Below are 26,293 nucleotides of genomic sequence, written 5' to 3' on the forward strand. Positions count from 1 at the left end.
GAATAGATACCACACAAAGGAAACTATATGGATGGTCAAAAAGCACATGAAAAGATTCTCAGCGAAATGCAACTTAAAACCACAATGAGGTGCCACTATACCCACACTAGAGTTGGTAAGATTTAAAAGACTAAAAATAAGAAGAATTGGTGACAGTGTGGAGCAACTGGAAATCTCATACAGTGCTGGTGGGAATGCAAAACTATATAGCCATTTCAAAAAATGAAGTTTCTTAAAATGTTAAAATACACTTACCATATGACCCAGCAATTCCACTCTTAGGTATTTATCTGAGAGAAATGAAAACATATGTCCACTGGAAGACTTATACATGAATGTTCATAGTATCATTATTTCATGATAGTCCCAAACTGGAAACAATCGAAATGCCCATCAACTGATGTACAGATAAAAAAAGAAAATGATGATATACAATGGATTAGTAACAACTAGAAAAAATGGAGTGCTGGTACAACAACATGGATGAATCTCAAAATTATCATATTAAGTAAAAAAATCAAGAAAAAATTATATATACTGTTCTGTATTATTCCATTTACATGAAATTCTAGAAAAGGCAAATCTGGTTTCCTGGGGCATGAGGAAGGGATGAAGATTAATTACAAAGGGGCTTGAGGAAAATTTGGTGGTGATGGAAGTGTTCTAAAACGTGATTGTTGTGGTAGTTGCATGACTCTACATTTACTAAAATTTATTCACAGTTAAAAAAAAAAGCATGAAGATAATAGGCCCTTACCATTTAACACAGAAATAGCCTATCAGTTTCACGAACTTGAGGGGATGTCTGGATGGAAATATTAAGGGAAAACACAAATGATAATCATTTTGGTTTTATGTAATTTGAACTTAAATCATGTTCAGTATTGAAATCTATCCTTGGTTTTGCCTTGTCAGCAGAGACATGACTCCTGACTGTGTTGATCGCAACCGTGGGAATAACCACATGCCTATTTGCCTATCCAAAGTAACAGCTAATTTGATCCAAATAGAGGAGGGTAATTTTATTATTGTTTGCCATTGGAGTTGGCATCTGGTAAAAATGGGTGTATGTTTGGAGTAGTATTTAGGTGAAAATGTAGTGCTTCTAAAATATCTTTCTGAAGAAAATAAAAGTAGGTATTCTTTATAGAGCAAGTACCCTCTGCTAACAACTGAACAACCCTATGAGGTAGATGGTGGTATTCCCATTGATGGATGAAGAAACAAAAGCTAAGAGAAGTCAAGTGACTTGCCTGAGATCTCATAGCTAGTTAAGCAGCAAAACTAAGATTCAAACTTAGCTCTGTCTGACTGGGACCATGCCCATTTCATTACGTTGCTATCCTGCCCTTACATCCTCATTCTCAGACTCTTGTCCAAGTTGGAGAGAGTGAATTTACCATGGTAATTTGAATTTGTGATGCCGAATTACTGAATTACTTGATCTTTGGCAAGTTATTTAACATTTCTCATCCCATTTTTTTCGCATGGATAATACTGCCTGCTTCCCAGAGTTATAATGAGGAATAAATGAGATGATGTGTATGAAAATGCATTGTGAATCATAAAGCCCTGTACTGATGTTTGGTGATGTATTATTAATGCTGTCATTATTACACACATAAACATACTACTAATCCTGCTTCCTGAATATTTCTTTGCTATTGTCCTTTTTAAGCCACTTAGCAGCTTTTACAGTACCATAGTGACTGAATTTCATTAATAAGGAAAGTTATTTTTTAGATATAAAAATTCAGTTAGTCTTAAGACAAAAGACATTAGAACAATACAGTTTTAACCGTTTGAAGAACTAAGTATGCTTAACTATTTAGAATTTTCCTTTCTTCCTTCTATTTCCTCCTACACCACAAAATTTTTTCCTGTGTATTATATCCAAAGTTAAGGTTGCAACTTTATGATGGCTTATTTCCAATAATTGATATTTAATGGCTATATTCAGTACATTTGGTCAGAACTTCTTTTTTGAACCAAACATTTTATACCCACAAAGCGTTCACCACTAGAAAACTCTAGTTCTTCCATGAATGCAGCTGAATCTTTTGTTTAATGTGGTTTTAACTACAGATTGACTACATAAGTTGCTTCCATATGCATATTGCTTTTTACATAAAGAAGATAATCATTCTCTTTTCTTGAAATCCTTGATGCTTAGTGTGTAGTTTAAACCCTTGCCAAAAGAATGCTATTTCTTTTCTACTAGGTAAAATTCCAAGAGGTCCGTGGTATCTCATTGTAGTGAAACAGTAGCAGCACTAAACTTTCAAAACATGCTTTGTTCATCGGACTGATATAAAAGATTTAATAGCCTCTGTTGAAATGGTAGCTCTTATGATAAAAAGTTATGGAAGAGTCTTAAATTTACAACATAGAGTATTAACTAGTTGATGTAGCTGAACATCTGAATTTTTTATTATAAAATTGTTATCTTTAGTAAATTTTTTTGGTACTGGTAGTAGTAATATATATATTTCCTTTTATGATAACAAACTTTATGGTGTGGCTTAATTTAATTCCCAAACAGTAATATTCTTATCAAACTGCTGTATTAACCAGAAGTAAAATAATATATCATGTAAATGGCCTCTTTTTAAATTAGTTAAGCTATTGCTTAAACTGAAAAATGTATGCCATTCCCCCAAAGAGGCACTGTGGCTTGGAGTTAAGATTTGGGTTAAAATTTCAACTCTAGAACTTTTTTTTTTGGTAAAGCATTGGGCAGCAAGTTAACCAATTTGCACTCTAGTTTCTTCTTCATCTCTAAAATGTGTATGCAGATCCTTCTCTCTCAGTGCATTTGGGAGAATCAGATGAGCTAGTATGTGAACATAGTTTCTTTTTTTTTTTTAACATCTTTATTGGGGTATAATTGCTTTACAATGGTGTGTTAGTTTCTGCTTTATAACAAAGTGAATCAGTTATACATATACATATGTTCCCATATCTCTTCCCTCTTGCGTCTCCCTCCCTCCCTCCCACCCTCCTGAACATAGTTTCTAAATAACAAAGTGCTATATGAACAATATTTTGACAGTTGCTCATTTATGGTAATTGGTAGATAAAGAGTTTAAGTACTTGATTTTTAAAAACCTCTCTTCCACATGATAAAATTTTCAGTATTAGTAGTATATGTTTAAGAAACATCATTCAACAGCATAATAATACAAACTATAATTTTGAATACAAGAATGAGCCTCTTTTGTTAAACTCTTCTATACAGCGACGGCATGAATATTTTTTGTGTTTTTTATATATATATATATATATATATATATTTCTACATTCTAAATGATATAGGTGTATGTTTTTATAGGTTTGCCTGAATCCATCATTGCGGCTGCATGTTCAAGAAGTGGCCAGAGGGTTCTGCATGTTGATTCGTAAGTTTATCAATGGTAGCATTTGATACTTCCTAAATACCTCTATACAAAATTAAAATTTAAATATACACACGTGTTTGTGTATATATATACATCCTATATAAACTTTTTAAGTTAGGAAAATAATTGGAATTGTTTAATTTTCACCAAAAATGTGAAATATATAATGTACAGGCTTTACTATTATACTCTGTGAAATAGTGTACTGTTTCCTTTGAGGATAAACCAAATGTACCATAATTTTATTTTTCACATGAGTGATTTTGTTTTTTTAAATGATAATTCTCCAAGAGGCTTGGAAACCTCACACCTGACCATTTAATTATATACATGTGTGGGTGTGTAAAACCTGTATATGCTGTTGTATTTTAGGCTTTGTATTTGATTGTTGAAAAAATCAGCTGATAAGAGTATGTGGTTTTCTTAAAATTCATCAAAATTTAAACTATTAGAAAAATCTAGAATATCTAGAATTTTGTTTTCCCCTTTTTCCTTAAATGTGATGATAAAAAGGAAGTTAATGGAAAATTCAAGTTTAAGATAAAGCATAAATCTTTCCCTTCCTGCTTCCTCCTGAAACAAACCCTTAACTTTTTGCCTATTTATTTAGTGCTTTTGACTGTTGTATTTTGGCCCTTTAATTGTTCATTAAATAGGAGTAGAAAGGAAACAAGAAATAATGACTTTATATTTTCTGTTTGATAGTAACTGCAAGTTTTTCAGAATGTCAGAATACTAAGAATAACAAGATTTGCTATAGTTCACAGTGCCTTCTCATATATTATCCCATTGTAAATATGTAGGAATCCAAAAGTGGTATTAGTTCATTTACCCTTTCTAAATTTATTTTCAAAGCATAACTCCTCAGTTATTGGATGAAATTTCTAAATTAAATTAGTTTCTGTTCTCAAGTCCTGCTCTTGGAATTCTCTTTCACTATCATATGTGTAACTGCTGTGTTAATGTCTTAATTCAGTCTTTTTGACATATGGATTCACATGCTGAAAAACTTGCTGCCTTGAAAGCTGAGGTACTGGGCCAGTGTGCTTTAAAAAGGCTTAATAAGACTGTAAATTCAAATTTATTTCTGATAATGTTAATTAACCTAAAATTGAAAATAAAATCTTAAATTTCCCAAAGTTATTTGTTGTGCTCACACTGTAAGCTACTTCCCATATCAGTTTCTTTGCACGTTATATAATTTAACTCTCGTCACAGCTGAGTGAGGAGGGTGGTGTTATCCCAATTTAGCAAATGGGGGTGGGATGTGAGGCATAGAGAGGTTAAGTAATTTTTCTAACTTTACCCAGCTAGTGCATGTCTAAGTTTAAATGCAAATAACTTTTAAATTGTGGTAAAAAGAACACATAACATAAAATTTGCCATCTTAACTATTTCTAAGTGTATACAGTTGAGTAGTGTTAAGTATATTCATATTGTTGTGTAGCAGATCTCCAGGACTTTTGATATTACAAACCTGACCTCTATGCCCATTAAACAATAACTCTCCATTCCTCTTCCCCCCAGCCCTGGCAACTACCATTCTACTTTCTGTCTCCATGAATTTTACTTCTCTAGATTCCTCATATAATTGGAATTATACGTTATTTGTCTTTTTGTGATTCGCTTATTTCAGTCAGTATAATGTCCTCAAGGCTCATCCATTTTGTATCATGTGTCAGAATTTCCTTCCTTTTTAAGGCTGAATAATATTCCATTGTATGTATATACTATATTTATTCATCTGTTTATAAACATTTGACTCGCTTCCACCTCTTGTCTATAGTGAATAATGCTGCTATGAACATGGATGTGCAAATATATCGTCAAGATCCTGCTTTCAGTTCTTTTAGATATATACCCAGAATTGATATAGTAATTCTATTTTTAATTTTTTGAGGAACTGCCTTACTACTTTCCATAGCAATGGTACCTTTTACATTTCAACCAACTTCCCGTGCTTTGGCTCCAACTGGGAAGTTGTATATGGGCTTTTAAGCTAGTATACCTGGGTTTAAGTCCTGGTTTCTTCACTTACTAGGTGTGTAACCTTTGACAAATTAATTAATCTTTCTGTAACTCAGTTTCTTGATATAAAGTGCAATTGTAATAGTAATTTATAAGATTGTTTATTGGATTAAATAAAATAATCAATGTAATGGATTTATAACAGTGCCTGAAACATAGTAAGCCCTTAGTAAATGTTAACTTATATTACTCTAACAATACTGTTGTTTGTTGTTGTTGAGAAATGTTGTTCTTTGGTAGGTGAATTCTCTTTTTTATTTTCTGATTGCTTTGATATTCTTCTGTTTGTCTTTATAGTTATATAGTCTTCCTCTTATCTGTCAAGGTGTGGATTTTATTTCTATTTATACTGTTCAGAAATTGTTTTGTTTCTTGAAATCAGATGACTTATGCCTTTTGTTGGTGGGAAAACCCTCAACTGTTTCTTCAAACATCTCTCTTCTTTCTTTTGGAAATTCTCTTATAAATTGCACCTTTTCATTCTATCCTTTATGCCTTTTAATGTCACTTTCATATTTTTCATCTTTTTACCTTTTGATACAGCATTCTGAGTAGTTTTCTCAGCTTTATCTTCTTGTTCTGGGGTTAGCAACTATGGCCCACAGGTCAGCCACTTTTTTTTTTTAAATAAAGTCATATTGGAACACAACCATGCTTATTATATACTTATAGATATACATGTTTACATATTGACTATGGCTGCTTTCACACTACAAAGTCAAAGAGTTAAGTAGTTGTAACAAAAACTGTGTGGTCTGCAAAGCCTAAAAATTTACTATCTGGCCCTTTATAGAAAATGTTTGCAGACCTCTAGTTCATTAACTCTGTCTTTAGATGAGTCTAATTTTCTATTTATCCTAGCTATCATTTTCTTCAATGACTTTCATTTCTAGAAGTCCTGTTGGGTTATTTTTTAAAGCCATCGTGTTCTTTCTTTGTGTTTCAATTCATTTTTTTAAAAACGTGTGAAATATTTTATGTGAAGTTCTTTGAGGTTTAATACTGCTCTTTGTCATTTTCTCTCCATCTTCAGGGTCAGTACTTTTTCTTATTTCCTTTCCCTAAAATTTCCAGTTTTTCTTTAGCGGGGCTTTATCTGTGGGAATGCTGTGTGACCTGTTTGAGCGGGTATGTTCGTACTAAGTGGTTTTGCATTTACTTTTGCCTGGTCAGCCAGTGCTATTACTGACCATATTAGTTCCTATTGCTGCTGTAACAAATTACCACAAATGTAGTAGCTTAACACAACACAAAGTTATTCTTTTACAGTTCTGCAGGTCAGAAGTATGAAATGAATCTTACGGGTCTGAAATCAAGTTGTAGGCAGGCAGTGTCACATTCCTTTTGGAGGATTCAGGGGAGCATCTGTTTCCTTATCTTTTTCAGCTTCTAGAGGCCACCTCATTCCTTGGCTTATGGCCCCTTCTTCCATCTTCAAGAGCCTCACTTCACCCTCTATCATGCTACCTTGTTTTTCTGCCCCTGACCTTCTTGCCTCTCTCATAAGGAACCTTGTGTTTACATTGGGGCCTACCTGGATACTGTAGGATATTCCTCCCATCTCAGGATACTTTATTTATGCATGTTAGCAAAGTCCGTTTTGTCATATAAGAAAGCTTATTCACAGCTTCTGGGGATTAGGACATCGACAACTTTGGGGAACCATCATCTACTACACTGGCTCAAAACAATTTGTATGTTAATTTCTAGGCTTGAGGTTTCTTGGTTTATGTGAGTAGCATGTATTAGAACACCATAATCACCTGTGGTTCAAGTTTGCAGTTGTAAATTCTCATAGAAATTTCCCCTTCCGCCTACAGCCTGCTTCAACAGTATCCCATCATGTACTCTCTCTAAGTATACAGTATTCTCTCACATCTTTATGCCTTTTTTCATGCTGGTCCCTATTCTATGCGAATAGAGTACTCCTTCTTTAGGACATAGCTAGTATACCACTTTCTAGTGATGTCTTCCTTGATAATCCAAGTAGTATTAATTTTTTCTAGTTGCCTGTACTTTCAAGTCTTCTGTACATTCTTATAATATTTTTCACACAGTATTATTATTGTTTATAGATCTCTTGGCTCTATTAGACTTTTAGAGATTAGGGATCATGTCTTAGTCATCTTAATATCCCCAGTGCCTGAGAGGTCTGGAATACAGCAGTCCCTAAATAAATATTTGATAAATATTATATATGCCAAGCCACTGTTCTAGTGATGGGAATTTAGAATTGCCTCATATACGCTCAGTGCAACATTGGTCCTTGCTCATCTACAGATGGTAGATTCATGGTAGTTTGGAAGGGAGTTATCTGTTGATGAGAAAGTTGAGGTTTGCCCATAGTCAAACAAGCAGATGACTGGGGAAAAACTCAGTTCTTATTCCTATTCCAACATTCTTTGAAATATACCACACTGTCTTTGTTGTTGATGTACCTGTATGTATTTATTAAAAACCAATTAGTTGAATTATTCTAACTAATTCTAATTTGTAGACAAAGTAGAAAATCATTACCTTGTATTTTTGCTTATTTCTCAATTAAGTTCTACTGTTGAATAGATTAGAATCATGCTTCTCAAACTGTAGTGGTGTTCTGGCACTTGGGGTGGTGGTGGCATATGAAGCCAAAGGATAAACAGTGGAGCATCTGCCTGGTATGTAAATTTTATAAACATTATAATACATTAAATGCATTAAAATATTAAGATTTTCTGAACAAATTTTAGATTTGTGGTAAAGTTGAAAAATTAGTACAGAGAGGTTCTGTATATACTTTATTCAGCTTCTCCTAATGCTAACATCTCATGTAGCCGTAGTACCATGATCAAAACTGAGAAATTAATATTGGTGGAATACTAACTACTAAACTGTAGACCTAATTTGAATTTCACTGATTTTTTTCAATAATGTTATATTTCTGTTTCAGGTTCTGGTCCAGGATCCCACTTTGCATTTAGTTGTTAATAGTCTCAAATTATCTCCCCCAAGGTACACTAATGTTTGCCTAATGGTCATTTTCTATTTTCCTCTTCCCATTTTCACTTATTTATTGCAATTCTTCTGTAAATAAGAGCTGTCTCTTCTTCCTCATTTATTTATTTATTAAATTATATGTATCACTGTGGGTTCATAGATATTTATTTTATACTATGGGTTATAATCTCATACTACCATTGTTTATTTTGTTGTTCAAATTGTTTCAGCTTTGGTCATTGTGAGTTCTTTCCAGTTGGTTCTTGTGTCCTTGTGAAATAGCCTATCCTTGTTTGAGCACTTCCTTTCTTTCTGACACTGCAGGATGCTCCAGCCTCATCTTGTGTTTTCCCTGTTCTAGCCCTAGAATCAACCACTTTTCCAAGAGCCCTCTCTCTGTGTATTTAAGAATGGGATTTAGAAACCAAGTTCTGAATACTAGGTATCATTCCTACTGGGCTTCCCTTTTCTCCACATCCTCTCCAACATTTGTTATTTGTGTTGTTTTTGATAATAGTCATACTGACAAGTATGAGGTGATATCTCATTGTGGTTTTGATTTGCATTTCCCTGATGATTAGTGATGTTGAGCATCTTTTCATGTGTTAGAGAATGTTCTGATTTCATTCTTTTACATGTAGCTGTCTGGTTTTCCCAGCACCAGTTATTGAAGAGACTGTCTTTCCTCCATTATATATTCTTACTTCCTTTGTTGTAGATTAATTGACTATAAGTACATGGTTTATTTCTGGGCTCTCTGTTCTGTTCCACTGATCTATGTGTCTGTTTTTGTGCCAGTACCAGACTGTTTTGATTACTGTAGCTTTGTATTATAGTCTGAAATCAGGGGGCATGATTCCTCTAGATCTGTTCTTCTTACTCAAGATTGTTTTGGCTATTCGGGGTCTTTTGTGTTTCCATAAAGTTTTTGAATTATTTGTTCAGGTTCTGTGGAAAATGCCATTGGTATTCTGATACAGATTGCATTGACTCTTTAGATTTCCTTGGGTAGTATGGTCATTTTAACAATTTTACTTCTTCCAATCCAAGAGGACAGTATATCTTTCCATCTGTTTGTATCCTCTTCAATTTCTTTCATCAGTATCTTATAGTTTTCTGAGTATGGGTCTTTTACCTCCTTAGGTAGGTTTATTCCTAGGTATTTTATTCTTTTTGATGCGATGGTAAATGGGGTGTTTTTTTTTTATTTTCTCTTTCTGATAGTTCATTGTTAGTGTATAGAAATACAACAGATTTCTGTTCATTAATTTTGTATTCTTCAACTTTACTGAATTCATTGAGCTCTAGTAGTTTTCTTGTGGCGTCTTTAGGATTATCTATGTATAGTATGATGTCATCTGCAAACAGTGACAGTGTTATTTCGTTTCCAATTTGGGCTCCTTTTATTTCTTTTTCTTGTCTGATTACTGTGGTTAGGACTTCCAATACTATGTTGAATAAGTTTGGTGAGAGTAGGCATCCTTGCCTTGTTCCTGATCTTACAGGAAGTGCTTTCAGCTTTTCGCCATTGAGTATGGATTTTAGCTGTGGGTTTGTCATATATAGCCTTTATTACATGGAGGTATGTTCCCTGCATGCCCACTTTCTGGAGAGTTTTTATCATACATGGATGTTGAATTTTGTCAAAAGTTTTTTTCTGCATCTATTGAGATGGTCATATGGTTTTTATTCTTCAATTTGTTAATGTGGTGTATCACATTGATTGATTTATGGATATTGAAAAATTCTTGCATTCCTGGGAAGATGTACTTTTTTTTGTTTTATACTTAAACAACATTTTAACTTGCCAAAAATGTGATTTTCCAATTAATTGTAATGGGCTATATATTATTTTATTCATACAAACACACTGCAATTTATTTAACCAATTCTCTACTGCTGTATTTGAGGCTGTTTCCAGTTTCCTGTTATAAGCAAAATGTGGACATCCATATACATATGGCTTTTATTTATAAATTTCTAATATTTTGGGAAAAAGGGTATTTTCCCAAATTTTTACCACATTTATATATTTGTAAAATCACCTTATGATCTTTTTCTTTAATTTAAAAATTCACAAAGTCAGTGACTTTAATGAGATTGTGTAACTGCTGTGCCTCAATAAGCTTAAGTGTTATGATAAGGAATTAGGTAAAATTCTCTCTTTTTTTTGCAGGAAGATTTATATAGTTAGCCAGCAGAATAGTGACTGAACTGATTATTTCATCCTGATGAACTGTTGAGTGGTATTGTTTTTCTAATCTTGGTTAAAGTCTTTCTTACATTAAAACATTAAATATTAACTGAGACAAAAGCTATAGGAATAACAGCAGACAAAAGTGTACTTTGAGTTTTTTTATGTGTATGGATTACATTCATGATTTTGTGAAGATCAACTTAGTACTTTAACCTCCTGACACTGTTTACATTTATATACCATTTAAGTGATGATAGTTGATGGTTCTGAAATGACTCATTATAAAATCCTAAGTACAACCTCTGTTGATTTATAAGCACTATCCAAGCATTATCACTATCAACAGCAGCTAATCTCATTTAAAATAGTCATTTCATTGCTGTGTTGTCATAAAATTCACAGGCAGATTTTAAATTAAAGTTAACTTCTGCCAAATTGTAATTGAAGGAGCTCTATTTTTGTGTGCCAGTTATCTTTCTAAATAAATGTAAAATCTGTGGTTCTTTTTAGAGAACTACATTTACAGTAGATATTAATGAGCTGTTGACATGTGAAAGTTCGAGAATAGGTGCTGTGATTTAGAAAAGCAATTAGCAATTCAGAATGTAGAGATTGGCATTTACTTTAATCTGGAAGTTGCTGGAGGGAGGTGCAATAGGACCAAAAGTTTACACTTGAACAGAATCTACTTCTACCAATAATTGTTCATCTGCACATCCTCAATCAGTCTTTTCTTCTAATCATATATGTCATTGTTTAGTTTTATTTTGTTTCCTATAAGTCTTTACTTTCTACTGTAACTGCTTCAAAGAGAAAATAAACTAAATAAATTGAAAATGATGATGTTACCTCACTGAATTAATCCAAATTCATGATTTCTTAGAGTCTTTTTTAAAAACGAGTATTCAGTGTTTGAAGTCTTTACATCCGATTCTGTTAAGTATTTAGTGGATTTATGATGTCAACCCAAATGAAAGTCACAGATACAGCTGTTGATGTTTTAGTCTTATGTAATAACCATATTATTATTTCTAAAAGTTGAAAACATTGTTATACTTTAATAGTTTGACCAAAGAAGGATATTAATCTAAATAGTATTATCTTGTGGGGTTAGGAACTGATGTCACCATTACATGTCTATCAGTTTCTGGGCTAGATTTCTCTTTGGTCTGACAAACAACATTTTTGTTTTCTATTTAGCAACTGTGTCTAGTTAAGAATTATTTAGGAATTGTGATAAAGAGAAGTAAACAATTATTTTGTCTCTGGTTTGTTTTCTGTTTTTGTTTGTTTGAAAAAACTTTTTGCCTTTAATCAAAAATATTCATATGTTCATCAATAAAAATTTAAGCAATGTATATGTCTGTATATTACATGCACATATACATAAAAATATACATGTCATTCTGCCCACATACCACTCCCGAGAGACCACTGTTGGTGTGGTGTATTCTATCTGGTGGAATTAAAGATAGTTTTATGAGAATGGATGAATGCATGAGTGAAAGGATAAAATGAATTGAATTGATGAGGTGAAAATATGCCATAACGGTGTCTCATCATCATGTCTGTTTGCACATTCTTTTCACATTTAAGGATATTATTTAGTAATATTATGTTATGGTACTAATAGTGGAAAAAACAATTTTTTACACAGATAAATAGTTGATCAAAACTAGATGAGATCATATAGGATTGTATTAGGAAAATTCATCCCAGTAAGTTTCTTGAGAGTTGTAGAGCTATGGTTGACCAGGATTTCAAAGGACACTTTCTGGGTTCACTGTTTCTCCACCATTGATTTGACATTATTTTGACATCCCCTTTTCCTCTATATCATTTTTCATCTTTATGTTTTGGCACTGAGGTGGGAGACACTAAAATTTGCCAAGAATTCTCACTTCTCAAGAAATGTATACATTATGATTAGAAACCAGTTGTAAAACCAGATGAGATTATGGGTATTGCTAGTCCCCGAGTATTGAGAGGTGAACAACAAAACAGATCATGACTCCTGCCCTCATGATGACCTTGGACCCTAGTAGGGGGAAATAGACATTAAACATGCTTAAATTTTATATTATAAATTGTGCTTATGAAGGAAAAAAGGGTAGTGCTCTAAGAGAGTAATGGGGGTATTATTTAGATTTGGTGGTAGGAGGGTGGCTTGAATGGGAGTGGTTACAATAACTTCTTATTGACTTCTCACCATGGATATGGGACTATAAGGATCTTTGAGAACTAGCATCATTTTCCTTTTATAGAAAGAGTTAAAGTGATTTCTTATTAGAGGCATTATTTTTGTGTGGCTTAATAGAACTCTACCTCATTGAGTCACCTCAGAAATTGCATCTGCAGTTGTGTGTCAAATGAATTTTATGATGTTTTTCTGCCCTGGAAATTAATACGTGGAATTGTGTGAAAAATTTCAGTCTGATGCCTTGCTTCTGCAGTGAAAGAACAAAAATAATCTGTTCAGATGTTCAATGATTATTGGCTCCTAAAAAAAGGAACCAGTATTGATTCAACAGCTAATCCTATTGTAAAGTTTCTTTTTAGTGGTTTTAGTTTGTGAAAATTCAGGTCTGTTTATGTTTTTTTTAATGCAAAAATAAAACAACATGGCTGTTTCTCTTATACTGGAATACTTGCACATATGTCAATAAGGTAGCTCAAAGATAAGTATTTGAAAGGTTTTAGATTTAAGACTACCATAAAAGGATAGGGAAGTAAAAGAAATGTAACCTCACTTAGAAGAAAAATTTTTTTTTTACCTTCTGTTACCTAGATGAAAGGAAGAAAACCTCGCTGTGTCTCCTGTAAGGATGAGAAAAATATATCAAAGAAGGAAGTGTTACCCTAGCTTTTCCCTTTCTCTGTTCCCCCATGTTAAAGACATTTCCTGAGGTCTGTGGCACTAATTTATGAATGAAAGTAGTTTTCAGTTGCTTAACATAATCTAGTATTCAGGATGGTGTATGCTGTTACAAACAACGTGATGTAATAATAATAGCTACCATTTACTGAATATTTGCTCAGTACTGTGTTAGGTACTTTACAAATATTAAGCTATTTAATTTTTATTATATTTCTCTAAAAGAAGTATAAATTCTCTCCTTCTGCAGATGAGGAAACAAACTCAGAGAATTGAAATAACTTGTCCAATGTCACATTTCTATTAAGGGGACGAACCAGGATTTAAAGCCAGGTCCATTAGACTGCAACGCCTATGCTCTTTCACTAAGATAAGCTGTAGGGTTGGAAGACAAACAAATCCTGGGTTTGATGATCAAGAGACCCAATTCAGGCTGTTACTCTGTCACTGATTAGTTATGTGACTTATGTTGTTTTCTTCAACTGTAAAATTGGCGTAGCGTACCACCTACCTTGAAGAGTCCCTGTGAGGGACCAGTGGGATACATGTAAAAAATTGAGGTGTGGCCAGCAAGGTCTGACAGTCATATGTACCAGGTTCACTAAAAGGCTTTTACTTTGGAATCACTGGGAATATGTTCAGTCTTTATTTTGGAGGGCAGTGTGGGGGAAAAAAAATCCTTGGAAGCAACTTGTGAATTTTTATGGTTTTGAGACAGAAATGTCATTTTATCTTTAGTTCACTGAAATCTGTATGACAGGAGCTTCATTTGCAAATGACAATTCTTGCATAAGGAGGCTTTTTTTCCTATAGAGCTCAAACAGAGGCTAGATTGATTGAGATAGCTCTTTGCAGAAATCATGATATATCAGCATCTCTCTAGATATTACTAACTTTTACTTGTTTTATTCAGTGGGTTTGAATGAGGATAGCTTTCACACAGACCAGAAAACTACAGGCAAAGATAATTGAATGTACATATGCATTTTTCACTACCTCTCCTTGCCCCCCCAACCTTCTTCCTCTTGAGCAATTTCTTTATCATTCACCCTCCTTCTCCTTCGAAAAGGAGGGTTTTGTGGGTTTTGTTTTTACTTTGAAACGGCAACTGTTCTTACCAGCTCCTTGGAGCTTTGAAGACTATTAATCAGCTTGACAGCTGGAAGCAGAGTGATCGACAGCAATCAAGCTTAAAGCTTTTTCTTATCACTCTGATTTCTCTTTTTTTCCCCATTAATGAAACTAGAGTTTGATTTGCCTTTCCATGGCAAAGCAAGGGTAAATTTTAGGAGCTGTGACTATGAAGTAGAGGATAGGGAAAAAGGGAGAGGGGGTCAACAATCTTCAATCCTTTGACTTGTCAGCTCTGTTGTTCTCTCAGCAGTCCCCATTCTTGTCTCTCTCCTTCCTTCTCAGGGTTGTCAGTGAACCTAGCTATGCCTGGCTGGCACTGGACTCTGGTAATTGTCAATGGAAAGGGCACTGGAGACTCCTGTGGGTGTGTTCTGTGTCTACACTTGGCATGGGAGGGGGAGAATGATAACTTACTATGTGCTAGGCACTGCTTTAAGTGCTTTCATTCCTATATTTAAGATAAATCGAGGCTTTTAAAGAGTAACTGTAAGGTTATTGGCTGAGGTCACACAGCTAGTAAGAGGCACAGCTGGGGTTTGAACCCAGGTCCATATGATCCTGAAGCCTTGATTAATAGCCATGCATTTACTCCTCTTAGTTAACAATTATGACCATGCATTAAGGGTTCCAAGATGACCAAACTGCTGTTATTGCCCTTAAGTTTCTCCTGGCCTAGTCAGAGGAAACACTCATGCAGTCTAATTACAAGACAATATAAAAATTGTATAATGATTCATTCATTAGTGTATAGGCTAGGCTACCATGAAGCAATCATATCGGTTATACTGGGCTACAGTAAAGAATCATATTACTACCTCTCTATCAATGCATGAATTGTTATACCTGTAAATAAATGTGAATTTCTTTTTTCACATTAAAAAAGACAGTATGGGGCTTCCCTGGTGGCGCAGTGGTTGAGAGTCCGCCTGCCGATGCAGGGAACGCGGGTTCATGCCCCGGTCCAGGAAGATCCCGCGTGCCGCGGAGCGGCTGGGCCTATGGGCCATGGCCGCTGGGCCTGCGCGTCCGGAGCCTGTGCTCCGCAGCGGGGTGGGGCGCAGCGGTGAGAGGCCCGTGTACCGCAAAAAAAAAAAAAAAAGACAGTATGACAGCTCTTACAGAAGTATGTGCAGAGCTCTAGAAGCACAAAGATCAGTTTTATTTATATATTGGAGAGCTGAAGCCTTCACAGGGAAAATGATACTGGTTTTGAGTAGTTCCGACTGGTTTGACTAGTTCCACCATTAGTTTTGTGATGGAATAACCTTGGGTATAGGATATAGCATTAATAAAAGCAGAGAGACATGCAGGCACTTGACTCACTCAGGCAGTGTTAACTGTGGTTGTGGCTAATGCATTGGATGCATGGCAGAGAAGAGTGATGTCTAGAGATAAAGCTGGACAGTAAGTTGGAAGTAAGTTTTGAAGGTTCTTAGAGCGATGCCAAGGATTTTGGACTCTACTCTAGAGGCATTAGTAAACCATTAAACATCTTAATGCCAGGGAATGACATAATGTGTTCTGCCAAGACCTGATCACAATGGCAGTAATGTGAAGGTTGGGTTGGAAGGGAAGAAACTAGAGGCAGGGAAACCTTTGAGGAGGCTAATGAAAAAAAAAATGGGATAAGAGAGAGGGCCTGAAATAAGGCAGCAGTGGTAAGGATCCAAAGATAGAAGGGGTTTGAGGAATTAACTAGAATTGACAAATGAGGAAGGGATGATGAGTGAGTTCAAGATTTTCTAGCATTGGCAGCTGTGAGAATCGTGTTGGCATTTATTGAAATGGGGAAACCAAGAGGAAAACCAAATTTTGGGTGGGGGACAGTTAATAAATTTGCCTTTTGGACCTGTAGAGCTTAAAATTAATCTGGGATATTTAGTGGAGGGAGATGTCCAGTAAGCTAATGACTCATGATATGTATTTTCAGTACAGAAATATCAATAGCTATGAGTCTGGAGCTCTCCCCAGAGGGCCCAGATTGGAGATGGCAATTTGTTAGTCATTGGTAGAGAAGTGATGATTGAGTCAGTAGGAATAGATGAGATCATAGAGGAAGACAAGAATTGAGGGCAGCCTTTGTACATTACCCACTCGTCTACCTGTCTAAAAATGGATTTGAATGGGTGGACTAGTGTGGAATGACTAATAACTCTAAAGATAGGAAGGTCTCTTCTCCAGCCCTAATGACTGGGAACACAGCCTGCCATTTCGTTCTGGCAGACTGAACTGATTGCCAAAGCAGCTTCCTATAGCTTTATAGGATTCTAAAAACCAAGTAAGGGTTTGGTCTTCCTCTCTAATATTAGAACTGCATCTGCGTACTCTACCAAGGAGGCTGACCTTCCTTGATCTTAGAATGAGGGTATGGTGAAAGGAGCTTGACTTTCTTGTGTATCAAGTATATGGAGCTTTTAGTAAATGAGAATTTGTGTAGGGGGTAACTCTATTATATTGCCTAAGCTGTTCTGTTATTTGTCAACAAGGAAGACAGAAACATGTCATGGTTCTTTGTAATACTACAACCAAATTTAAATAGAATAGAGCCTCTTTCAGTGTGCATGGTGTATAGCTGGCAAATTGATACAAGTAGACATGCCACACTATTATTTTCCTACTCCTATCATATACAGAAAGATATTTGTGCACATTAAATATGAGATATGTAATAAAATTGATTGTAATTGAGGTCCTAGAAATGAATAGTCCCTCCAGGTTTGGCATTAGAGTAGATGTAGTCATGAAGTTATTATTCCATTTTCATTATCCAGATGAGTTGGAGAAACAAAACAAAAATTAGACTTCATCCCATCTAATGTCTGTAAATATCAATAGATCCCATTGCCTTTACTCATAGTAAGTCAGATTCCAAGATTTGTATTATGTGCTTATGTTTATAATTTTAAGTATTCCAGTCTTGTAGATTATAGCAGGCAGTGTTTCATATAGTGGAAAGAGCATAGGCTAGGGGGCCTGATATGTCCTGGGCTTAATTAAGGGCCGGCTCTGCCATTTCCTAGCTGAGTGAATTAAAACAAGATACTCAACTTCATGGTTGGTTTTTTTCTTTTTTCTTCTAATTTTAAAATGGGGATAATTATAGCACCGATCTCTCAGGATTCTTGTCAAGATTAAATGAGATAGTGAATGGAAAATGACAAGCTCAACATATATAGTACCTATTTTTCTTCTTCCCCTTAACATGAATTAAGCCAGCATTTCTCAAAATACGTTGTTGAACCAAATGCTATTTCAAAAAAAAAAATGCTCATTGGTTAACTGAATTTATTCCTTCTTGGAGAGAACAGACATTAACATATTTAATGGTGCTGAGAAGGTCTGCCATAAATAAACCATTTTCTGGTGGTTTTACTCTTTTAAACATAGCATGTTCCAAATTTATTTTGTCATTGTAACTTTTTTCTTGGAATCCCTGTTAACAGCCCATGTTACTGATGGGATACAGTTTGGAAAAGGTGAATTTAGTAATTGGGTCCAGGTGCTATTTGATATCTAAGTGTTTGGCTTCATTAAACCACAGCAACCATTACAATATCCTATGGTCTAAATGTTGCTAGCCAGCTTAGATGTTTGGGATTGTTTATGTTGCAGTGGACAGGATTAGGGTTTGGAAAGCTAAGTTTCAGTGGCAGTCCTTCCAGTTGTAGCTGTGTGGCCCTGAACTGACTTAATCTCTACATAGACTGTTTTCAGTGTCTTCATCTGTAAAATAACAGCCTTATCTGCCTCACAAGATTGTTGGGAGAATCCATGAGAAAATAGTTGTGAAAACAATTTTGAAAATGAAAGATGCTGTCAGTGGAAGGTGGTATTACTACTATCCTAGGAAAAGGAATTTAGGAGCAGTGAATATAGAATAAGGGCATCTAGAGTTTAGGCTAAGCTGCTTCTCTTTTCTGTTGCGCAGGTTTGCCCTCCATCTGCTACCTTCCTGAAAACATTTCCAACTCCTCAGTTTCCTAATAATTAAAATGGTTCCCAGATGAATGTGCCTGAATGTCAGTAGCTCTATCTTTTGTCAATGTTCTTGTCCTTGTTTACAGAAGCCATTTCCCAATACAGGATGTAGTTTAGCATCATGTAACTATGGCTGTTGCTAAATATTCAATACTGATTTGTAATTATGATGCACAATAGAAAAGAAAATTGTTAGGATTTAATTAATAGGCTCTAATTAATAGGTTTAATCCTCTGCCTTCTCTTACAGTTCAACTTTCTTTATGTCTACCTGTAATGTATTTCTTTTCTGTTAGTAGACATTAAGCAAAGTGATGTTGCTTTAACGTTAAACACTGTAAACGACGAGAAATCTCTTGTTACTCTTTTATACTATTTTTTCTGTTTTACTGGTTGGTGTTAATGAAGACAGTTGTGTAACTCATTTCCTTTGTGTGTCTGGAAAAACGTAGGTGGTACTTTGAGTAAGCTTTATGAAACTTTAGAAAGATTAAAAACATGTTTTCTACAATTGTAAAGTCAATATTTCACACAATGCAAAGCTGTACCTCAGTATTGTGATAACTGGGCTTTTCTGCCTTTGAAAATAAAAATGTCTGTTTGTGATTTTTACTGTTCTAGCTGAAAATTATAGGTCACTTTTCCATCATGAAACTTGAGAGGGCTTTAGATAATAGTTTTATGTTTGCTGTTTAAATACTGTGAATACTCACTCTCTAGTTTCACAGATAAACTCTAGTTTTAAGGAAGTCTTTTTCATCATATAAAATAGTGTTCCTGGCAATAGAGATAAACGTCGTCCTTCATCATAAACTACTTTTTCCTTTACTTGATGTACAGAGACAGATGTGACACAAAATTGGCAGAAAATGTTCCATTCCCCTTTTTCCTCAGTCAGGAAGTTCTCACTTTGTCCTTAAAATAAATTGTATCTATGGTTTTAAAAACAAAACCAGTAACTTAGCCTTGTTATTTGTTACAGAAACAGTTTTAAGGACTGTAGAAATAGTATTTTATAATTGAATTTGAATGTCAGAATTCTGAAGCTATATCTTTAAAGATAAAATTTAAGAAAATATTTGCAATAATGTTCTAGAGAGCATATTACAATGTTGTATTGATTTTTTATTTTTCTTTTTGTCATGATTTTGACACCTAAATTCTTTGGCTTTTTCTTTAGGGTATTGTAAACAATATTTAGAACCATGCAAATACCAAAATGAATTTAGTCAAAATCTGCTTTGGTTTTATAGTGAGTTTATTAATAATTATGTTACCCTCTTTTGTCAGAAAGACCACAGTAATGAAAACCATGTTTCACCTTTTACATACATAATTGGATGAGATCACCAGATGCTGATGTTAAGAGCACATCAACAGGAAAAGTTGAAAATAGGAGCTGCATGGAAAAATACTAGAACCAGTTAGCTCTGTCAAAAACCATATGACCAAGTATAGGGGAGAAAAATAGAATTTGACCATGAACTGACCTCAGGTCATTTAATAATGGAAAGAAACAGAAAGATGGCCCTTCTTAGAGCTTTTTAAGACTTTTAATAATAGCAGAAAATATCTTGGAAATTGGCACATTGTGGTCAGTGTTTGAAAACTCACGTTAGATTACTTTTGTTTTTCTAAAATTTTATTATGATAATTTTCAAACATACACAGAAAAGTTGAGAAAATTGCACTGTGAACAGCTGTGTTTCCCCTACCTAGATTCTACCACTAACATTTTGCTGTATTTGCTTTATTATATAATTATACATTTACTGATTTTTCTATCCATCTGTCATTCCATCTTACTGTTTTATGCATTTCAGAGTAAGTTGTACATGTCCAGTACCTTCAGTCTGGAACACTTCATGCATATCATTAACTAGTTATTTATGGTTCTTTTTTTTGCGATAAAATTGCAAGCAAATGCACAGATCTTAAGTGTACCACTTAATAAGTTTTAGCAAATGCATACACTTGTGTAACTAAGAACCTTATCAAGATAAAGAACATTGCCATCGCTCCAGAAAGTTTCCTCACGCCCCTTCAAAGTCAATTCCTGCCCTCATTCCCACCCTCAAAGGCAACCATTCTTAGGATGTTTTTCACCACAGATCAATTAATTTAGCTTGTTCCAGAGCTTCATATAAAAGGAATCATGGAGAGTGCACTCTTTTGGAACAAAGCTTCTTTCACTTAGCATAACGTTTTTTGAAATTCATTGACGTTGTTATATTTGTATCAGTAGTTTATTCCTTTTCATTAGTGAATAGTATCCATCGTATGGATATACCACAGCTTATTTATGTAGTCTCCTATTGATGGATATTTGAATCATTACCAGTTTGGAGCTATTGATGAATAAAAATGCTATGAAAAAACTTGTACAGCTCTTTTGTGAACATATGCTTTCCTTGTGTGTAAATACCTAGGAATGGAATTACTGGGTCACAGGGTTGGTATATGTTTAGTTTTGTAAGAAACTGCCTGACAGTTTTCCAAAGTATTTGTATCATTTTTTATTCCCACCAAAATGTGTGAGCATTCTGGCCATCCACACCAACACCTGGTCTTGTAAGTCTTTTTCATTTTAACTATTCTGGTGTATGTGTAGCGGTATCTCATGTTCATTTTTAATGCTTATTTTAATGTATATTTACCCAATGACTAATGATGTTGAGCACCTTTTCATATGTTCATTAACCACATCTATCTTCCTTTGTGAAATGTCTGTTCAAACCCTTTGCCCACTTTAAAATTTGCATATTTGTCTTATTTTTAAGTTGAAAGAGTTCTTTATATCCTGGATACCAGTCCTTTGTCAGATATGTTTTGTGAATATTTCTCCTACTTTGCCTAGCCCATTCATTTTTTAAAATGACGTATTTTGTGGAAAAGTTTTTCATTTTGATGAATTCTAGTTTATCGATAGTTTTTTTTTTTTTCCAGAGGTCCTTGAATGCCATTCTAGAGTGTGGCATTTCCCAGGAGTAATTGATCCAATAAATACTATTATTTGGAAATAATGACATTAATAGCTAACACTGCACAGTACTTCCTACACCCCAGGCAGTATTCCAAGCTCTGTAGAGTAACTGGCCAAGATCAAAAAGCTGGCAAGAGTGCATGGAGGCTTAAGGTTTTTCTTGCTGTAAATCTCATGCTGTCTAAAATACTACAGGCAGACCTTGTTTTATTGCACTTCGCTTTCACAGATACTGTGTTTTTTACAAACTGAAGGTGTGTGACAACCCTGTGTCAAGCAAGCCCATTGGTGCCATTTTTCCAACAGCATTGGCTCACTTGGTGTCTCTGTGTCACATTTTGGCAATTCTCACAATATTTCAAACTTTTTCATCATTACTGTATTTGTTACGGTGATCTGTGATCAGTGATCTTTGATGTTATGACAGCCAAAAGACTGTGACATGCTGAAAGCTCAAATGATGATTAGCAGTGTTTAGCAATAAAATACTGTTCAGTTAAGGTATGTACATTGTTCTTTTTTAAATTTAATCAATCAATTAATTAATTAATTTACATCTTTATTGGAGTATAATTGCTTTACAACGGTGTGCTAGTTTCTGCTTTATAACAAGGTGAATCAGTTATACATATATATATGTTCCCATCTCTCATCCCTCTTGCATCTCCCTCCCTCCCACCCTCCCTATCCCACCCCTCTAGGTGGTCACAAAGCACCAAGCTGATCTCCTTGTGCTATACGGCTGCTTCCCACTAGCTATCTATTTTACATTTGGTAGTGTATTTGTCCATGCCTCTCTCTCGCTTTTTCACAGCTTACTCTTCCCCCTCCCCATATCCTCAAGTCCATTCTCTAGTAAGTCTGTGTCTTTATTCCTGTCTTACCCCTAGGTTCTTAATGACATTTCTTTTTGCTAAATTCTATATATATGTGTTAGCATACGGTATTTGTCTTTCTCTATCTGACTTACTTCACTCTGTATGACAGACACTAGGTCCATCCACCTCATTACAAATAGCTCAATTTCGTTTCGTTTTATGGCTGAGTAATATTCCATTGTATATATGTGCCACATCTTCTTTATCCATTCATCCGATGATGGGCACTTAGGTTGTTTCCATCTCCGGGCTATTGTAAATACAGCTGCAATGAACATTTTGGTACATGACTCTTTTTGAATTATGGTTTTGTCAGGGTATATGCCCAGTAGTGGGATTGCTGGGTCGTATGGTAGTTCTATTTGTAGTTTTTTAAGGAACCTCCGTACTGTTCTCCATAGTGGCTGTACCAATTCACATTCCCACCAGCAGTGCAAGAGTGTTCACTTTTCTCCACACCCTCTCCAGCATTTATTGTTTCTAGATTTTTTGATGATGGCCATTCTGACTGGTGTGAGATGACATCTCATTGTAGTTTTGATTTGCATTTCTCTAATGATTAATGATGTTGAGCATTCTTTCATGTGTTTGTTGGCAGTCTGTATATCTTATTTGGAGAAATGTCTATTTAGGTCTTCTGCCCATTTTTGGATTGGGTTGTTTGTTTTTTTGTTATTGAGCTATATGAACTGCTTGTAAATTTTGGAGATTAATCCTTTGTCAGTTGCTTCATTTGAAAATATTTTCTCCCATTCTGAGGGTTTTCTTTTGGTCTTGTTTATGGTTTCCTTTGCTGTGCAAAAGCTTTGAGTTTCATTAGGTCCCATTTGTTTATTTTTGGTTTTGTTTCCGTTTCTCTGGGAGGTGGGTCAAAAAGGATCTTGCTGTGATTTATGTCATAGTGTTCTGCCTATGTTTTCCTCGAAGAGTTTGATAGTTTCTGGCCTTACATTTAGGTCTCTAATCCATTTTGAGCTTATTTTTGTGTATGGTGTTACGGAGTGTTCTAATTTCATTCTTACACACATAGCTGTCCAGTTTTCCCGGCACCACTTATTGAAGAGGCTGTCTTTTCTCTACTGTATATTCTTGCCTCCTTTATCAAAGATGAGGTGACCATATGTGTGTGGGTTTATCTCTGGGCTTTCTATCCTGTTCCATTGATCTATATTTCTGTTTTTGTGCCAGTACCATACTGTCTTGATTACTGTAGCTTTGTAGTATAGTCTGAACTCAGGGAGCCTGATTCCTCCAGCTCCATTTTTCGTTCTCAAGATTGCTTTGACTATTCGGAGTCTTTCGTGTTTCCATACAAATTGTGAAATTTTTTGTTCTAATTCTGTGAAAAATGCCAGTGGTAGTTTGCTAGGGATTGCATTGAATCTGTGGATTGCTTTGGGTAGTAGAGTCGTTTTCACAATGTTGATTCTTCCAATCCAAGAACATGGTATATCTCTCCATCTATTTGTATCATCTTTAATTTCTTTCATCAGTGTCTTATAATTTTCTGCATACACGTCTTTTGTCTTCTGAGGTAGGTTTATTCCTAGATATTTTATTCTTTTGGCTGCAGTGGTAAATGGGAGTGTTTTCTTTATTTCACTTTCAGATTTTTCATCATTAGTGTATAGGAATGCCAGAGATTTCTGTGCATTAATTTCTGCTAGCATCTTTAGGATTCTCTGTGTATAGTATCATGTCATCTGCAAACAGTGACAGCTTTACTTCTTCTTTTCCGCTTTGGATTCCTTTTATTTCATTTTGTTCTCTGATTGCTGTGACTGAAACTTCTAAAACTATGTTGAATAAGAGTGGTGAGAGTGGGCAACCATGTCTTATTCCTGATCTTAGTGGAAATGCTTTCAGTTTTTTCACCATTGAGGATGATGTTGGCTGGGTTTGTCATATATGGCCTTTATTTTGTTGAGGAAAGTTCCCTCTGTGCCTACTTTCTGCAGGTTTTTTTTATCATAAATGGGTGTTGAATTTTGTTGAAAGCTTTCTCTGCATCTATTGAGATGATCATGGTTTTTTCCTTCAATTTGTTAATATGGTGTATCACGTTGATTGACTTGCGTATATTGAAGAATCCTTGCATTCCTGGAATAAACCCCACTTGATCATGGAGTATGATCCTGTTAATGTGCTGTTGGATTCCGTTTGCTAGTATTTTGTTGAGGATTTTTGCATCTATGTTCATCAGTGATATTGGCCTGTAGTTTTCTTTCTTTGTGACATCCTTGTCTGGTTTTGGTATCAGGGTGATGGTGGCCTTGTAGAATGAGTTTGGGAGTGTTCCTCCCTCTGCTATATTTTGGAAGAGTTTGAGAAGGATAGCTGTTAGCTCTTTTCTAAATGTTTGATAGAATTCGCCTGTGAAGTGATCTGGTCCTGGGCTTTTGTTTGTTGGAAGATTTTTAATCACAGTTTCAATTTCAGTGCTTGTTATTGGTCTGTTCATATTTTCTATTTCTTCCTGATTCAGTCTTGGAGGTTGTGCATTTCTACGAATTTGTCCATTTCTTCCAGGTTGTCCGTTTTATTGGCATAGAATTGCTTGTAGTAATCTCTCATGATCTTTTGTATTTCTGCAGTGTCAGTGTTACCTCTCCTTTTTCATTTCTAATTGTATTGATTTCAGTCTTCTCCCTTTTTTTCTTGATGAATGTGGCTAATGGTTTATCTATTTTGTTTATCTTCTCAAAGAACCAGCTTTTAGGTTTATTGATCTTTGCTATCGTTTCCTTCATTTCTTTTTCATTTATTTCTGATCTGATCTTTATGATTACTTTACTTCTGCTATCTTTGGGGTTCTTTTGTTCTTTTTTCTCTAACTGCTTTATGTGCAAGTTTAGGTTGTTTATACGAGATGTTTCCTGTTTCATAAAGTGGGATTGTATTGCTATAAACTTCCCTCTTAGAACTGCTTTTGCTACGTCCCATAGGTTTTGGGTCATTGTGTCTTCATTGTGATTTGTTTCTAGGTTTTTTTTTTTATTTCCTCTTTGACTTCTTCAGTGATCACTTCGTTATTAAGTAGTGTATTGTTTAATCTCCATGTGTTTGTGTTTTTTACAGGTCTTCTCCTGTAATTGATGTCTAGTCTCATAGCGTTGTGGTCAGAAAAGATACTTGATACAATTTCATTTTTATTAAATTTACCAAGGCTTGATTTGTGACCCAAGGTATGATCTATCCTGGAGAATGTTCCATGAGCACTTGAGAAAAATGTGTATTCTCTTATTTTTGGATGTAATGTCCTATAAATATCAATTAAGTTCATCTTGTTTAATGTATCATTTAAAGCTTGTGTTTCCTTATTTATTTTCATTTTGGATGATCTGTCCATGGGTGAAAGTGGGGTGTTAATGTCCCCTACTATGAATATGTTACTTTCAATTTCCCCTTTTATGGCTGTTTGTATTTGCGTTATGTTTGTATTTGCTCCTATGTTGGGTGCATAAATATTTACAATTGTTATATCTTCTTCTTGGATTGATCCCTTGGTCGTTATATATGTATCTTTGTCTCTTCTTATAGTCTTTATTTTAAAGTCTATTTTGTCTGATATGAGAATTACTACTCCATCTTTCTTTTGGTTTCCATTTGCATGGAATATCTTTTTCCATCCTCTCACTTTCAGTCTGTATGTGATTCTAGGTCTGAAGTGGGTCTCTTGTAGACAGCATATATATGCGTCTTGTTTTTATATCCATTCAGCCAGTCTGTGTCTTTTGGTGGGAGCATTTAATCCATTTACTTTAAGGTAATTATCGATATATATGTTCCTATTCCCATTTTAATTGTTTTCCGTTTGTTATTGTAGGTCTTTTCCTTCTCTTGTGT

At 34.8% G+C, this 26,293-nt stretch overlaps 1 protein-coding gene across 1 annotated transcript in view; it reads left to right on the forward strand.

Annotated features, from left to right (window-relative positions):
- Window positions 1-922: 922 nt before the first annotated feature.
- Window positions 923-26,293, forward strand: part of CHM (CHM Rab escort protein) — a 175,627-nt gene continuing 150,256 nt past the window's right edge. The window contains exons 1-2 of the mRNA XM_060137299.1: window positions 923-1,016; window positions 3,332-3,398. Of these exons, the coding sequence (XP_059993282.1) occupies window positions 923-1,016; window positions 3,332-3,398 (161 nt within the window). The remainder of the gene's footprint in view (window positions 1,017-3,331; window positions 3,399-26,293) is intronic.

The sequence above is a fragment of the Lagenorhynchus albirostris genome, chromosome X, assembly GCF_949774975.1.
Source record: "Lagenorhynchus albirostris chromosome X, mLagAlb1.1, whole genome shotgun sequence".
In the NCBI taxonomy this organism is placed as follows: Eukaryota; Metazoa; Chordata; class Mammalia; order Artiodactyla; family Delphinidae; genus Lagenorhynchus; species Lagenorhynchus albirostris.